Source organism: Pygoscelis adeliae, unplaced genomic scaffold (assembly GCF_000699105.1).
Source record: "Pygoscelis adeliae isolate BGI_AS28 unplaced genomic scaffold, ASM69910v1 Scaffold9, whole genome shotgun sequence".
Classification (NCBI taxonomy): domain Eukaryota; kingdom Metazoa; phylum Chordata; class Aves; order Sphenisciformes; family Spheniscidae; genus Pygoscelis; species Pygoscelis adeliae.
The window spans coordinates 1,167,920-1,184,780 of record NW_008825557.1 but is presented as its reverse complement, the minus strand read 5'-3'; the positions used below and the strand labels follow the sequence as shown (position 1 = coordinate 1,184,780).

Here is a 16,861-nt window from a genome sequence, read left to right as displayed (position 1 = left end):
GATCAATTTTCTTCATTTTCGGTATTCAGGAGTCCAGCTATCTACTAGGCCACCAGAATGCAAGTGGTCTCATGTACATAATAAGAAAAGTCCACTATGGTGGCAAAAGGAACAGAGATGATAGAGGCCAGTTGACTGTCTGGATGAGCCTCACAAAAGACTTGTAGCTCGTCTGCTAAAATCTGCTCTTCTCTGTCCAACAGTCCCAATCTTTCATCATAATAAGTTAAATTTTACTACAAAATTGCTATCAGTACCTGCCTTCCAACCTGCCATACATGTGTTAAAATGCTGAATTATAGCTTTTGTTGCTTTATTCAACTTATTCCTTACAGTTGCTATGGGCAATAGGTCTGCTGCAACAGATTCGTACTTTAATTTGTAGCATTTTGAGGGTGCCTTGCCCTAAATTTGAAACACTATAAAATGTCCTTTGGCAGTTCATACTGCTCAGGATTCCTAGCACCTTCGTCGGGATCAGTGAAGTAGTGTACTAAAGGGGTTTGAATCTCAGCTATAATAAGCCACCAATGTCATTGGGTCAGTCAGATAATTGTGAGGTGAGGTTCTGTTCCATTTTTATTATTCATTATGCTGCATATTCAGTCCCCTGCATTTACTAACATAACAGAGATACTTTGCAAAATGTCATTGAGGCAAATCGCTAAAGGATGCCTTGGTCTAATAAGCTCCCATCCATATGAGGGAAGGTAGAGGACAGCAGCAATGCATCCTCACATACTGTCCTCCCTGAGGCAAGCTCTGCTGCTCTCAGGGTCATCTCCTCTGTCGCCAGCCTCTGAGCATGTTGCCTCCAAATCCAGATCTGGCACAGAGAGCAAGATTTGCTGCTGACAGCATGACTTCAACTGGACAAAACTTTTTCCAGCTCATGAGACTTCTGAGTGTATCAGCTTTAGCTTTGCTGATAAAAAGTCAACAAAAGGATTATTCTGTAAAAATCTAGGGATTTTACTGGATCTCTGTGGGTGTGAAAATTCTTGTTTCAAAGACCATGCACGTCTTTGATAAGGGTATTTGGCGATTGGCTTGCCTGTTGAGACAGCCTGTTTTAAGCCCATCAAGGTTGTCCTGCATCAATGTCATATTGTTGTAACAATGTTAACCAGAAAGGAGAAAAGATCATTGTCTTTATTCATCATTTGTAATTTTTCTAATCCCTTGATATGAATAGTGTAACATCACTGGAGGAGGATTTTTGTTACAAGATAAATGCCAAAGCTTGAAAGCACGTTCCTCAGCTCTAGATTAATTGGGGGAGAGGGATACAGGGTTTATATCATCTGATGAATGCTTAGTCTTTTTCTTATCATTCAGCCAGCTATTTTTTTTCAGCACTATCCTGTGATGTGATTCAAGTACTCTCTATGTCTATTCAATTCAGAACTGCCTGTTTTAAGCTGATTTTGCTCAGTCTTAGCTAGAGCTGTTTGCTGTCTAATAAAGACATACGGTTTCTACTTTCTCTCTGTTGGGAATTGCTGCCCACTGTGCATTTTCACTGTGCACCAAGATGTTGCCTTGGTTTACAGAGGAAAATACAACCAGCGGAAGAGGTATAACTGGATACATTCATTCTGTTTTTTTGTCAACTATGACAGATACAAATGAAAGAAATACCTAGCAAAAAGAGGTGGAGAATTTTTTAGCATGGTGCAATCCTGCACAACTGGAAGAAAATTTGAAAAGCCTGGGTAAAGGGAAAAATATTGAGCAGAGCTTGGGCACAGGACATCCTTCCTGCATGCTGCAAACAAGTGATTTCAGACCCTGCTCCCACCTGGAGCATGTATGTGCTTGTGTGATGGCTAAATGCATCAAATGGAATAAAATCAGCAGTGATTTCCCCTCACACAGAATATAAAATGGTAACTGTTTCCTCTTTAATAATAGAGCGACTACAAATATCGTTCTGTGTTAAGTCCCCCGTAACAAGTTTTTCTCAGAGGGGCAGGGTGGTCTGTCACTTCCCTGCAGTCTTCAATAACCTATAATATTATCACCACCACCATCATCATCATTATTCATTATTCATTATTCATTATTATTCATTATTATTTTCAGCTTGCTCATACTGCCTTTCCCATGTGTCAGCTCAGAGGGCCTTGGGGCAGCAAATCAGTATATCCAGCACACAGTAAAGTGTAGGGCTAATTACACCCCAGCCCTGACCGAGGAGGGACGTGCAGACCCACGGCGCAGGGCAGTGCTGAGCCTCCCCATTTCCCACCAGTGGGCAAGCCCCAGCAAGAGCAGCCCCCAGCGAGCCCCATGGGGTTTGATGCAGGCTGGCTGGGCAGCGCTGGGCCTGCCTGCCCCAGGGTTTGTGGTGCACTGGGCGATGCCATGAGGTGCGCCAGGGCACGGGTTGCCGCTTCACACGCTGCTGGTGTGTTGTGCCAGATGACACAGGTCCTGCGTGGGAAGTGCTCCCTGAAACCTAGGGTAAAACACCGGAGGGATGTGCCCAGCCCAGCTAGTGACACCTCCCCATCCAGACTGTGACAGGCACGGGAGCAGAGGGGCAGGGTGGTGGTACAGCTCTCACAGGGGGAACTCAACATGCTGCAATTCAGAATCACATGCTGCAATTTAAAAAAAAATATATATAATTGTAGGGATTTGCTGCCCCCTGGCAGGATTTTCTTACAGCTCTGATTCTCTGTGAACTGTGAGAGCAGCGCTCAGCAATCATGCACCAGCACAGCAAGGTCTCTGTATTTCCCGGTTGGTTGTAGGCAAAGCAGAGCAAACTGCTGGGCACCACCACTGCAGCCTCCTTGCAGCCCTCCTGGAAAGCCAGAAGCACATGCTGGCCCCAGGCAGGGGCTGGAGTAAGGGGCAGAACTGCTGGGCTGGCAAGACCCCTCAGTCCTTTCTCTCCATCCCTCTGGGGGAGATGGGGCAGCAAGCCTGACTCTCTAAAGCTGGTCCTTTGTTCCTTTGTTTGGTTGTCTCCTCAAAAGAGCCAGCCCACCATCTTCCAGCTTCGGCTGTACAGCCTTCTAGCAAGAAAATTCAGTCTGGCCTCTAATGCTGGCAAGCCATGAGTGGCTTTGCTGAGTTTGATTTCTTGGTATGGTATACGCTTTCTAAGACATACTCAGCAAATTGGGCTAATTTTCATTAACACTATTTCCCAAAAGGCCCATTAACACCAATATGGCACTTGTGGATATGTGGATAGTGGTTTTGAAAACCTGGGCCTCCTCTTCACTAAACGCAAAGTATTGTGAGTCTCATGGGGTGAGACTTCTCTGATGAAACGTTGAGTTCTGCAGTGTCTACACCGTACTGCACTGGTCCTGTGGACTGCCTGCCTGATCAGCAGGAGGAACAGGCACATCTTGGACACTTCAGAGTGCTCTGATGTCTCAAACTGTCAGATGACTCTACCCTAAAACCATCCATGGCTTATTAAAAGTACCTAGGTTGGTTACCTTAGATGTTGATATTTTTGCTGCAGGTACCTGAAATTAGGTCATGCTAGACCTACCCTAAAATAGTAAAGAAATGGGGGAGTGGGGAGGTCCAGAAAAGTACTCCAGATACGTAGCTATGACTGATTGTTTTTCTTTTTTGAGGTAAAGGAAGGATAACATAGATGTGCTATTCCCATTAGTATATGTAACAATCTGGCTGCCCATATGAAACCCATGATCTTCACCTCCAGCAGGTCACAGTCCCAGGAGAGATAAGCAGGTGAGGACTGAGGGAGAAGAGCTACAAGTAGGACTCAAATACAAATCCATGATCATCCCTGATGGTTGATTGTACAGCTGTACGGGATTTCCCCAGGGTTTTGAATGCAGGGGGAAGCCTGGAGTTGGAGGACAGATAAGACTCTCTCTCTCTCTTACATATAAGTATATAGGTTCTGCTGTATATGTGGTTTCTTTTCTGCTTAATACACACATAACCAGCAGGGACCTTGTGACTAATTATTCCGCTTGTAGCAGCGGCCACAGGCCTTAGCATCAGAGTCCACATTGCACAATGCACGCTGTGCAGAGCTATCAATCAGAGCTGGTCTGGAAGGCACTAGCTCCTTGTGATAGTGCAGCCAGGCTAATAAATAGCTCAGAGCAAGCTTTCATGGATCTGCTTTATTGCTGTCAGGGGTTTGAACTTGTATCCCTTTATGGTACTGCACAATGACAATGAAATATGTGTGCTTATTTAGAGCTATTTGGAGTATCTCTGGGTGGCACTGTACTAGACAGGTCAGGGATATTCATGAAGCTGTGAAGACGGTGATAAAAGCCAAGGCTTGATTTTATAGTTACCTTTGTTATTACTGAGAAAGCTTGAAGAATAAGAAAACCATTTGTTCATCAACCTTTCCAACTACAACAGCCACAGCCACTATGACACCCTGGGGCCCACTGAAGTGATGGCAACATCTTCAGCGATTTCAGTAAGACCTGGATTGATGAGACAAGCGACTGTGGTTACGCTGACTTCCACAGACTTACACTAATTTACTTCAGCTGGGAATCTGCCCCCTTTCTTTGGGTTAGATTGTGCCCACTTTGTTTTTTCAGTGTGAGCATGGTAGATACCTTAGAAGCGGCAGATACCAATTCATATAGCTACATATGGAATAAATATTAATGCCTCTTCTGTTATGTTCTACAGACAAACTGGGAGATCTGCCTAATGTTGTCTCTTAAGTCATGAAAATACTGCCTGAAAATGGGACGATGTAATGCATCATTCATCTTTCAGCCCATGGCATGGCTGCGCATAGCACTCACCTGGATTTCCTTTGCTATGAAACCAGCCTGACCACCGGATTGGGAGAGGAAGCCTTTTGTAGCCACCTGGATGACTGACAGACCTGTGCTCCCTGAGTTACGATGTCGTACTGAACCTGGAAATGTTTCATATAATTGGAAGCCCATTAGCTAAAGCAAGAGGGCAGAATGTGACCATATTTTATTTTAATAGGCTTGGCTATTATCCTTGGTACACATCACAAGAAGTTGTTAACGGTGGCCTACCCCAGAACTTCAGCTTGCAAACTCATCTGGAAAAAGCCGTCTGTGACATTAACTATTACACCCCAGCTAAGGACCTCAGTGGATTAGCTGTCATGGACTGGGAGTACTGGAGGCCTCAGTGGGACTGCAACTGGGATGCAAAAGATGTCTACAGAAGAACGTCCAGGAAACTCATAACCAAAATGGAAGGGAGTATTTCAGCAAATGGTGTTGAACATTTAGCCAGGCTCTCCTTTGAAGAAAAGTGCAAAAGCTTTTATAAAGGAAACAATTGCATTAGGAATGAAAAGCAGACCAAAGAGCCTGTGGAGATACTATTTATACCCTGACTGTCACAATTACAGTTTCTGTGATCAGAACTACACTGGTTACTGCCCAAAGAGTGAAGTTTTGAAGGACAACGAACTTTCCTGGCTCTGGGATAGCAGTGCAGCCCTATATCCTTCCATTGGCATTAAGAAATCCCTTGGAAACAGTCAAAACATTTTGCACTTTTCTCAGTTTAGAGTGAATGAATCCATAAGGATTTCCTCCATGACATCCCAAGACTATGCTTTGCCTGTATTTGTGTGTACTCAACTAGGTTATAGAGATGAACCTTCATTTCTCTCTATGGTAAGCTTTTGCTGGAACAATATGGGCTGCATTTACACTTTAACCATTCTTACAGATGGTGCATCAGGATGGAAAACCTCCTACTTGGGCCAGCTCTGCTGGTTCATGTTAATTGTCCACATGCCTTAAAGAGCTCAATGTTCTGAAGAAAAAAAGCAGCCTCAAATATCTATTCTTTTTGTTTTAGTTCATCACCATGCTATACTCAAACATGCATTTGCATGGATTAAAAGGGTTTCAGCAATTTGGTGTAGTACGTAGGAGGTGGTTAATACATAAATCCTCCCTGATGTACTTTCTTCTGCTCAGGTATGCAATCACTAACTAATCCCTAGACAGCTGCCCCTTTTATAGAAGGGAAACTGAGGCAGAGGTGTTAGCAACTTGCTCAGTGTTATGTCAGAATGGGAAATTGAAGCCAGCAGTCTTTCTGCATGCCTCCATCTCAAAAACATTTAATTTAGTCCCACACCTACCTTGGAGCAGGCAAATGGTGCACCAGAACCAAGGAGTACTGCTCACATCAGCTGAACACACACGCACACACACACAAGTATTTTCAAGTCCTACCCTAGTTCTTCTTTATGTGATTCTGGACATCCTCCCAGAAACTGGATGAAGACAATAGTTTTCTTGTGAAAAAGCAGCATAACCTGTCTGTCACAGCCCTGGCTTAGTTCTCCCCTGTAGACAGTGACTACACTACCAGCAGGTCTCAAATTCTGTTTCAGAGTTTAGCAAGTGAGCTGTATTCACTTTTTAAAGGCTATGTTCAGTCTTTCAGCCCAGGAACAGAGTCTGAAGATGGCACCTTGTCTGGGAAGGAGCATTAGCTCCCTCTCCTATTTGGTCCCACTACTTCCCTAGCACTACCATCACCCACTACACTTCCCAGTGAGGGGCTGTGCTTCTCTCCGGCTTGAAGGCAAATGGCTATTCTTAGGCATTAAAGGAGGTGTAGGCACCTGCTTTGGTGTTTTTATTCAGCCTGCCCTTCCTTAACTTTGCAAGAAGAGGATAGATGGACATCAATAACTGCTGCAGGCTGGTGTGCATCCCCTTTGCAAGTTTCTGTCTCTTTTACCCCTTAGGCAACCAAACCCTGTGAAGTTTTTCTACTTTGATTCTTGATGTTCTGTGGCCCTCAATCTCCCTTAAATCAATGATGATGTCTAGGGAGTCACTTGCATATCAATGGTCTTTCATCTTCAGTGCTTGTAGCATAGTAATTCACTTGTTGCTGATCCTTAATCACTGTTCAAATTAAGGATGAACATCCAAGCACCAAATACCCTCCCCTTAAAGCCTGCGATATGAGGAAAAGGTACAGTGAAAGACATGTCTCTGAAACAAACATAGAAAGAGCACAAAAACTGAAACTGAAATTCTTAAGATTCACGAAGTGTTGCATTTTCCCTTTCATTTAAGGTTGCACAATGCCAGCATTCTCCCTCCTATAGTGTGTGCCTATTTACAGTCACTTTTTCTAAGGTTTTTATAAGAAGCTGAGTGAGCTCCCAGGGAAAGAAGCAAGAACAATGCATGCCTTTGGAATCACAGCTTTCAAATCGGAGAGGGATGGGGAAAACAGCTGATTGACAGGGCAGAATGGCTCTCTCCGTCCCCTTATCAGCAAAAACAGAACTGAGGGAATGCTTTGGGGAATTCTCATGTTAAAAATCCCATTTTAATGAAAAGATTTTAGTTGCTTCTAGTAATCGATGAGATATCAAATAATTACAATTAAATTTTGCATCAGAGTAAATTGTATCCCAGTGTTTGTTGACTTGCTTATTACCAACATCTCAGGCAGTACCTAAGTTTGCAACTTATGTTTAATAATCTTTGTTCTCTGGACAGGAAATCTTTAGCCACAATAAAATATAGTTCATAGGGACCAGAATGAAAAGAAAATGTAGTTTGAGGGACAGCCACATAACAAACCATTGGATTACTTTAGAAAGGCTGTGAAATGCTGAATTAGCCTGACAGTGATGTCTTTACTCTTTTCACTGTAGCAAGATCTTATTAACACTATCGGAGCGAGTGCCCTGGGAGCTGCAGGCATTGTTATTTGGCAAGATATTAATTTAACTTCTTCAGAGGTAAGCCGGTGCCTGATTTAAATGCAGTGTGCAAGATCCTAATTTTATCCTATTAATTAGACACTGTCTGACTGCACCAGTTCTGAGTACTCGGTACCAGCAAAGCTGACTGCTTAACCAGTCTTTGCTGTCCCCCAGTCAGGATGACCATGGAACATGGCTCAACAAGGTCTTGTGAGGCTCACAGGCAACCAGTGGTAGGGAAGGAAGCCAATGGCTAATACCAGGCATTCTGGAAGACAGTTCCTCAATATTATCCATTCCAGCTGGATAAAACACCAGGAAATGAGCTAGAGCCTGATTAGCACATCAGTCAGACCAGATTAGGTATACCAGTGGTGCCCAGCAATTTGTCTGGTTATGGGAACTCTATTTGTGCCTGTGTGTGGGCAAGTAAAATGAAGCAGGCTGTTGCGATTAGATGGAGTGGCTTTGTACTGTGTGATAACAGACCTAGCCACATTAAAATCAAAGATTGATTTCTGAGGCTTCGTCACATCCTGGAACTTTCAGACAGCCACACATAAAACTTTGTCATGAGAAAAGACTTCGTCCTTAAAGCTGTGTGAAATGGGTGTTCCTGCCTGCTTTTCTCCTGGCAGATAGCATAGAAAACCCAGCCAGCATGAGAATGAGTGGCTGAAAATAAGTGTTCAGTTGTCCTCAGTAAATTCAATTACATCAGCCAATTTTTGTAACTATTTGCCTGTGGTTTCTGTCAGAGTGAATGTGAATAGGAGGGTGAATTTCCTCCCAACTCAGTCAAGTGACAAAGGCAAGACCCTGGAGCATCAGCTCTGGACCCCCACACTCTTGCCAAACAGCCATGCTGTCGTCACTTGCATTTCTAGCATACATCATGGCTTCTTTGTAGATCTACAGGCTGTGGTATTTTCTGGGGAGTGCAAGTTGCTAAAGCCCTTTGCATCTCCATTGGGTTATATTTTCTGTATAAAACTTCCTAATAATCCTTTTAAAATCAAATTTAAATTATCCAGCATGAATTCATTAATGTTACTTACATATTGCATATTTTTCAGAAAGAGAAAGGAAAAAATAGAGTGGTTAGTTTGACATCAGCTAAAATTTATTTTCTACCGTTTACAGAGTAACTGCATAAAAGTGCAAAAATTCGTTGATTTGGAATTAGGGCCCTACATCATCAATGTCACAGCAGCAGCTGAGGTGTGCAGCAGACATCTTTGTCAGGACAATGGATGATGTGTGTGAAGAACCTGGAGAGCTTTGACATATCTGCATTTAAATTCTAAGAGTTTCAGGATAGATGCCTCGGAGGACCAAGGATTTATTGTGAGAGGAGAAGCAATGAATGAAGATCTGGAAATAATGGCAGAGACATCTGTCTGCCGCTGTTATCAGGGTTATGAATGAACTGACTGTGTGGAAGTTAAAGTTGCTGATGACCACCCAGGGAGCTCTGCAGACTCTGTCCCACCCAGAAGATTTGCAGTGATCTGCCTGCTTCCTTTGCCTTTGATAGGTCCTTTCTAACTGTGCTTAGTCAAAGGGCTGGTTTCAGTCAGTCGAGAGGGATGGTAGAGTGGATCCAACAAAAAGTGTCACATGCTCTGCAGCTGGGGACTGGACATGTCATGGTCCCAGACGTAACCCAAACCCTGCAGCTGTGCCCTGAGGCGTAATGCCCATAAGGCATGGAGAGAGTGGGGTACCTTGAAGGCTGAGTCAGAGACACACAGGTCACAGGAATATGCCTTCATCCCATCTTCTGAGATTAGGCTGTTTACGAGGCTAGAGGTCAGGTTTCTGCCTGGCTGACAGCCACAACCAGGACAGCACAAGCCTGCTACTACTGGAAAAAATAGTGTGAGGTTCACATTTTCCCTTTGTAAAGAGAGGAAGAGTCTACCCATATCTACCTCTTACTGGATGGCATACTGGATGGAGCATCCTCCCAGAAAATGGAAAGTGGGGGGGAGGTTTCTAGTTTCTTTTCCATTTGAGTGAATTCAAGTCCATGTTTTCCTCTTCCATGTCCCACGTGAATGGAGCTGTTCGTGCTTTGAGCCCTCCACTAGGTAGAGAGCAATGAAGAAGTCAGGAGATCAGGAAAAAAAAGGACAAGCCGCACTCTGTTGATTAGTATATTTACTGAGAAAGGAATGCGTATATTCTAATCCAACAACAAAGGGTTTTTTTATGCCATGACTATTTAAAATAAAATTAATAAGTAGTGCTGGGAGCAGGAACTCCATCTCAGCCAGGTCTACTTCCATCCTGAATCTATGACGATACTACAATGACTTTTAAATTTGAAGCTAATGAAAGTACCCCATGGCTATTATAGAGATGCAATCAACAAGGACCAGGCAAGTTTATCATCTTCGACAAGAAACTTATTTATGTCCCAACTGCCATTGTAAGATCTGTCCTTTGGAGAGGGTGGAAAGGCTCCCAGGGCTCTCCTTCCAGTCAGCAAGGAGAAGAATGCTCTTCTAGAGGTGACCATGAGCAGAAAGCATACCTGGCACGTCTCCAGGGCACTCTGTCAACCTCCAGCTTCTCAGCTTCCCAGCTTCCCAGGGGTTAAGTATTCTTGAAAGGGAATTTACTTGAATGAAACAATTACAAACCATTTGGTTATTAATAATATACATGAAAATAATATACATCTCCAACAGCAGGCGCTGTTGGAGATGGCAGTTTTGGTCAGAGGACATAGACTTGACACTATGTCCCACCTCAGTGTCAAGCCAGGCATGTAAGCCCTTGTTTGGATTTGGGCCACGTTTCCTCTTTAGGCAGAGGTACAATAGCTTTTTATCAAAGCACAAACCAGCTCTGTCATATTGCTTCCTTCCATTGAGAGAAAGAGGGTTTTTTTATTTTTCCCAAAGACTCAACTATTTGTGTCTTTATTTAAAGACACAAATAAATAATTGTGTCTTTATATTAGAATATCTGTAGCTAGAAAAAGAATAGACAAATAGCCATAAGACAAATAGGGGACCTATGAGACCTGTGTTGAGTTCCCTGCTTTTTTCTACTTGACCCAGGAGACATCTGTCTGCCGCTGTTATCAGGGTTATGAAGGAACTGACTGTGTGGAAGTTAAAGTTGCTGATGACCACCCAGGGAGCTCTGCAGACTCTGTCCCACCCAGAAGATTTGCAGTGATCTGCCTGCTTCCTTTGCCTTTGATAGGTCCTTTCTAACTGTGCTTAGTCAAAGGGCTGGTTTCAGTCAGTTGAGAGGGATGGTAGAGTGGATCCAACAAAAAGTGTCACATGCTCTGCAGCTGGGGACTGGACATGTCATGGTCCCAGACGTAACCCAAACCCTGCAGCTGTGCCCTGAGGCGTAATGCCCATAAGGCATGGAGAGAGTGGGGTACCTTGAAGGCTGAGTCAGAGACACACAGGTCACAGGAATATGCCTTCATCCCATCTTCTGAGATTAGGCTGTTTACGAGGCTAGAGGTCAGGTTTCTGCCTGGCTGACAGCCACAACCAGGACAGCACAAGCCTGCTACTACTGGAAAAAATAGTGTGAGGTTCACATTTTCCCTTTGTAAAGAGAGGAAGAGTCTACCCATATCTACCTCTTACTGGATGGCATACTGGATGGAGCATCCTCCCAGAAAATGGAAAGTGGGGGGGAGGTTTCTAGTTTCTTTTCCATTTGAGTGAATTCAAGTCCATGTTTTCCTCTTCCATGTCCCACGTGAATGGAGCTGTTCGTGCTTTGAGCCCTCCACTAGGTAGAGAGCAATGAAGAAGTCAGGAGATCAGGAAAAAAAAGGACAAGCCGCACTCTGTTGATTAGTATATTTACTGAGAAAGGAATGCGTATATTCTAATCCAACAACAAAGGGTTTTTTTATGCCATGACTATTTAAAATAAAATTAATAAGTAGTGCTGATGCAGGAACTCCATCTCAGCCAGGTCTACTTCCATCCTGAATCTATGACGATACTACAATGACTTTTAAATTTGAAGCTAATGAAAGTACCCCATGGCTATTATAGAGATGCAATCAACAAGGACCAGGCAAGTTTATCATCTTCGACAAGAAACTTATTTATGTCCCAACTGCCATTGTAAGATCTGTCCTTTGGAGAGGGTGGAAAGGCTCCCAGGGCTCTCCTTCCAGTCAGCAAGGAGAAGAATGCTCTTCTAGAGGTGACCATGAGCAGAAAGCATACCTGGCACGTCTCCAGGGCACTCTGTCAACCTCCAGCTTCTCAGCTTCCCAGCTTCCCAGGGGTTAAGTATTCTTGAAAGGGAATTTACTTGAATGAAACAATTACAAACCATTTGGTTATTAATAATATACATGAAAATAATATACATCTCCAACAGCAGGCGCTGTTGGAGATGGCAGTTTTGGTCAGAGGGCCCTATGTCCCACCTCAGTGTCAAGCCAGGCATGTAAGCCCTTGTTTGGATTTGGGCCACGTTTCCTCTTTAGGCAGAGGTACAATAGCTTTTTATCAAAGCACAAACCAGCTCTGTCATATTGCTTCCTTCCATTGAGAGAAAGAGGGGTTTTTTATTTTTCCCAAAGACTCAACTATTTGTGTCTTTATTTAAAGACACAAATAAATAATTGTGTCTTTATATTAGAATATCTGTAGCTAGAAAAAGAATAGACAAATAGCCATAAGACAAATAGGGGACCTATGAGACCTGTGTTGAGTTCCCTGCTTTTTTCTACTTGACCCAGGCAAACGTGAAACATACCATCCAGCTCCCACTGGCCTCCATTATTCCTTTTGTCCCAGGACCGTAAAGATCCCATCAGGCTTAGGCCTTTGTGATTTTGCACCTTTTAGCAGCTTTTCATTCTTCAAACATATGCTATTATCCTCATATCCAACCTCAGTGAGTTATTGCTATAATAAATATGTTAAATGATTGTAAGGTGAACAAACACTATGTTAATAGAAGTCTTGAAGGCAAGTGAGAAAAACTTTCATTAATTTTTTTGACAGAACTCCTTTGTAGAAAGAAATATTTTAAATTCCATTTAAGTTAGAGGAGACTGTGACTAAACCACAGCCAATCAATAAGAAATAAATTGAGTTTAGCATGACCCTTCTTTAAAAGAAAAAAATATAAATGAAATTCAGGCTCTTTCTTTAAAAAATAAATTGAGGAGATCCACTAAAAATTTTCTATAGCATATTTTTATAGTGAAGAAAACTAGAGAGATTCTGGTTGAAATTTTTTTGATGGAACGGCTTTTTCTCAAAAAAATGCCATTTGTTAAAATTGAAGTGCTGATTGTGTCGGATTTTTCAAGGGAAAGGTGTAAAAATGATTCATTTGACATTCTGTTTGTGCTGTAGGACTGAAGTACATGCTAATAGGAAACAAAATGTCTCTTAATGTTTTCTGAGCAGCATTGGATTAGATGTTAGTTTTGACTCTTCTTGCTGTCTTCGTTAAGGTCACATCTTACTGCTCCTAGTAACAAAACAATGGGAAAGAGAAACAGTGTTTTATAAAATCAAATTTCAAACTCTTCTGCAAATGTGTTAAATTAGCAACTGTCCGTAATACATTAATGCATCTTATATAAATGTTATGATAATCCTTGGTATCTAAACATGGATCCAGGTACACAGGCCCAGATTTCTCCCACCCAATATATCCACTGAAGTGGGACAACTAAATTAGAAGCTAAGCCGCTAGGGGGGAGGGCACCTCCTGAGGACCACTTTAAGTGCAGTGGGGTTTAGCTGGTTTTGACATAAATAGAACTTGCACAGGCGCTGTTGGAGATGGCAGTTTTGGTCAGAGGGCCCTATGTCCCACCTCAGTGTCAAGCCAGGCATGTAAGCCCTTGTTTGGATTTGGGCCACATTTCCTCTTTAGGCAGAGGTACAATAGCTTTTTATCAAAGCACAAACCAGCTCTGTCATATTGCTTCCTTCCACTGAGAGAAAGAGGGTTTTTCTATTTTTCCCAAAGACTCAACTAATTTTTCAAGTGCTCTCCTGCTATTCTGCATTCAGATGAAGACCTCAAAATCTAGATTACACTGAGAATTGTAATTCTTAATTATTACAGCCCAAGTAGGCAAACAACAAAGCACAGGCCAGTAAAACAAAACAGGGCTTTCAGATATTTTAGAAGTATCTATCAAATTTCAATCTCTCTCTCAACAGTATTGGCAGGCCAGATGATTTTGTGAGGATAAAGTAGCCGAGATCTTCAGTGTGCCAGTGACCACCTGCAGGATGGTACAGTGATGACTTCCCAAACCACAGCAGGTTACCCCCCACAGCAGGGTATCCCACATGCAGAGCCTGTTCTCACGGGGCAAGCTGAACCAGGTGCTCCTTCTGACTCCTCTGCTAGCATCCCTCTCCTTGTGAAGCTGGAGACTCAGGCTATGTGAGATCTGGTGTAAATTCATATCAGCTGCACCTCTAAGATCAGACCACCTCTCTTCTGTTCTCCTGTGAGAAGCATTTCTGATTTCCAGTTTTATAACTTTTTGGTTTTCTGTTTTCTTCTCTTTGTGTTTTCCGTTGGCTACGTTTCACGATCCTCAACTGACGTGCTGGTATTTGCAAATTTATTTCCCAGGATCTAACTGTCATAGAGCATCTTATAAAGAATTAGACTGCTTAAACTTCAGACTGTGGTTTCCTCTCTGGTGTCCAAACCCTTAAGATTTAGGCATGCCAAAACTGAGTGTTATGGTGACTACATTATGTTATGGATTTCAGTAGGAGTTAGGCACCTAAACAGGCCTGAGAACCCGTGCCTGGGCTCTCAGCAGCTGCATAGTTAAAACTGTCGCACATGGTATGTAGAACGTAATGCAGCATGTCATAATAAAACTGACAGTGAAAAAATTATTCTAGCTGTAAGCTTTTTCCCTGCAAAGGATTAGAGATAATTTTATGCTATTATACCTACTAAATGGTAGTGATAAAATTAACTAATCTCTGTAAATTCATGAGAATGGGTGCTTTTAAGTATAATAAACATACTTTCTCTTATTGTAGTACAAATTGTGATTCTTCCTTTCATGTTTTGAGAGGCTAAACATTTCTTAGTAATATAATGTGAAAATAATAATATATGAAACTAAAGATCAGAGGAAAGCTGATAAGCACAGAAATATTTCAGTCAGTGCTTTTGACGGTCTGACCCAAAGCCAACAGTAAGCTTCCCTTGGTTTCAATAGGCCTTGCATAGAGCTGGGATGCCTCCCAGGGAATTACACCACAAGGGTCTTGAGACCCTGATGGGTGCCTCTTCCATGGTAGAACATTCCTAAAATAGATCAGAAGGCATGCATTACAAGCAAAAACAAGTTTTGAAGAAGCTTGTGTAGGCACCTAAACACAAAAGATATCTAAAAAGCATCTAAAAGAGCTTATTATCTAAGTTGTTAAAGGTTTTGATAAGCTACTAAGCATTTAGATAACCAATAAATATCTTATGTGATTTGGTATTTAACAATATTTATTGGTATAAGGTATGAGAATAACCTTAAATGTTCTTTCACCTAGCCAAAAGCTTAACAAACAGTCAGCTAAAAATCTGCATGTATCTCACTAATAATTGAAACCGTGTACAATTTTTAGTACATCTAGTGTTTTAGCAGGGGCAACCAAGGTTATTGAAATGGGTTTGTAGTTGTGAATGAGAACAGGACATAAGGAAAACTGCTCTGACATTATTGCCTGCTGATCATCCTCCTAGGCTCTTCCATGAGTCACTGTGAAATGGGAAATCAGACACTAATTATGAATTTCAGGTAATTTGGAACCTTCATTTGTGGTATTCTCTGTTATTGACATGCTGTACCACAGTTCCCACTGGCTTTATGTTAATAAAGATATCTTCTCTTTTTGCTTCTTTTTACTGTCATCCTGGCAAAGGACAGATGTTTGAAGCTGGCACCTGGTTGCAGTCATACCATGAAGTGGCTGTAAAATTCATGGCCTTGTTCCTTCATCTAGATGCAATCAGGCAAAGCCCATCTGCATGTGTAGCCAGTTAGGAGGTACAGATCCAAGTGACAGCAAGGTTATGTTAGTGTTTCAAATTAAATCAGAAATTCTGATCTTGTAGGCAGCCCCTTGTCTCAATCATCCAAATCTATTCAGTACTAAACTATTTTCCTCCCATTAGCCTCGAGGCAGCTGAAGGGTAACGCTGCACCTTCTTGCCCATTTCTGCTGTTTGATCTTACAGACAGGAATTTTTCTTTATCACTCAACCAGTTCCAGATGTCTGGATGTTGATCTTAATCCCAAGCTGGGGCTTTGCTGCAAATCAGTTTGACAGTCAAGTGCAAAATAGATTTGCCTTGGCATAATTCAGGTGCCTACCTCCCTGAAATGATGGTCAAACTCATAGCAATAACACTATTAAATACAGCATTTTAGACACAGTACAGATTGCTTTGCACATTCATTTTTAATTGTTTTAATTGTATTCTGAATTGAAATTGATGGGAATAGGGCTCCTAAGTACACTTAATGAGTCAGATTAATAGTTTGGAGTTTGTTTCTATTATTCTCCTCTATGTAGAGGGGATTAAAGAGTAACTACCTATCTGTGCCCTAGTACTCTGAGTTATGACAGATTATTTTACTCTTATATTGAATAGTTTAATCACCACTGTCATTGCATTGAGAAAAGTGGAACGAATTACAGATCTCTTGTATCTTTTTGCATATACTTCCACCTTGTGCTCCACTGGTGGAAGTCTGAGGTATGCCATTTTCTGAAAATTACAGAATTGCATTTAAATCTTAATTTATCTTGAACCCTAACTTGCTGAATTAGTACCTCAATTTTCTACTGGGCCCCCACTTTAATGCAGGATTTTCTGAACAGGCCCATCAAAAAAAAAAAAAAAAAAAAAAAATTCAAAGCAGATTCAGAGGTAGTCTGGCTTTCGTCTGCTATGTGAACTTAGTCGATGGGGTTGCTTACTCAGATCACTTTTCACAGACTGGTATATCCTATGAACTCCCTACAGAAAATGAAGTCTCAGCTACACGTTACTTCCTGTATTTACAAGTGAGATATTAACTGTTTTTACAGCCTTGTGTTCTTCTGATTCTTTGGGAATTTGTGTATGTGTTTTGCCTACAGACAGGTTTT

General features: G+C 42.1%; 1 protein-coding gene across 1 annotated transcript; it reads left to right on the top strand.

The window, feature by feature from the left end:
• The first annotated feature begins 4,752 nt into the window (after positions 1 to 4,752).
• Positions 4,753 to 9,256, top strand: HYAL4 (hyaluronoglucosaminidase 4). The gene is given in 5 exon segments (XM_009332284.1): positions 4,753 to 4,853; positions 4,855 to 5,266; positions 5,268 to 5,639; positions 7,658 to 7,744; positions 8,852 to 9,256. Coding segments are annotated over 5 exon segments (1,377 nt in total).
• The last annotated feature ends 7,605 nt before the right edge of the window (positions 9,257 to 16,861 follow it).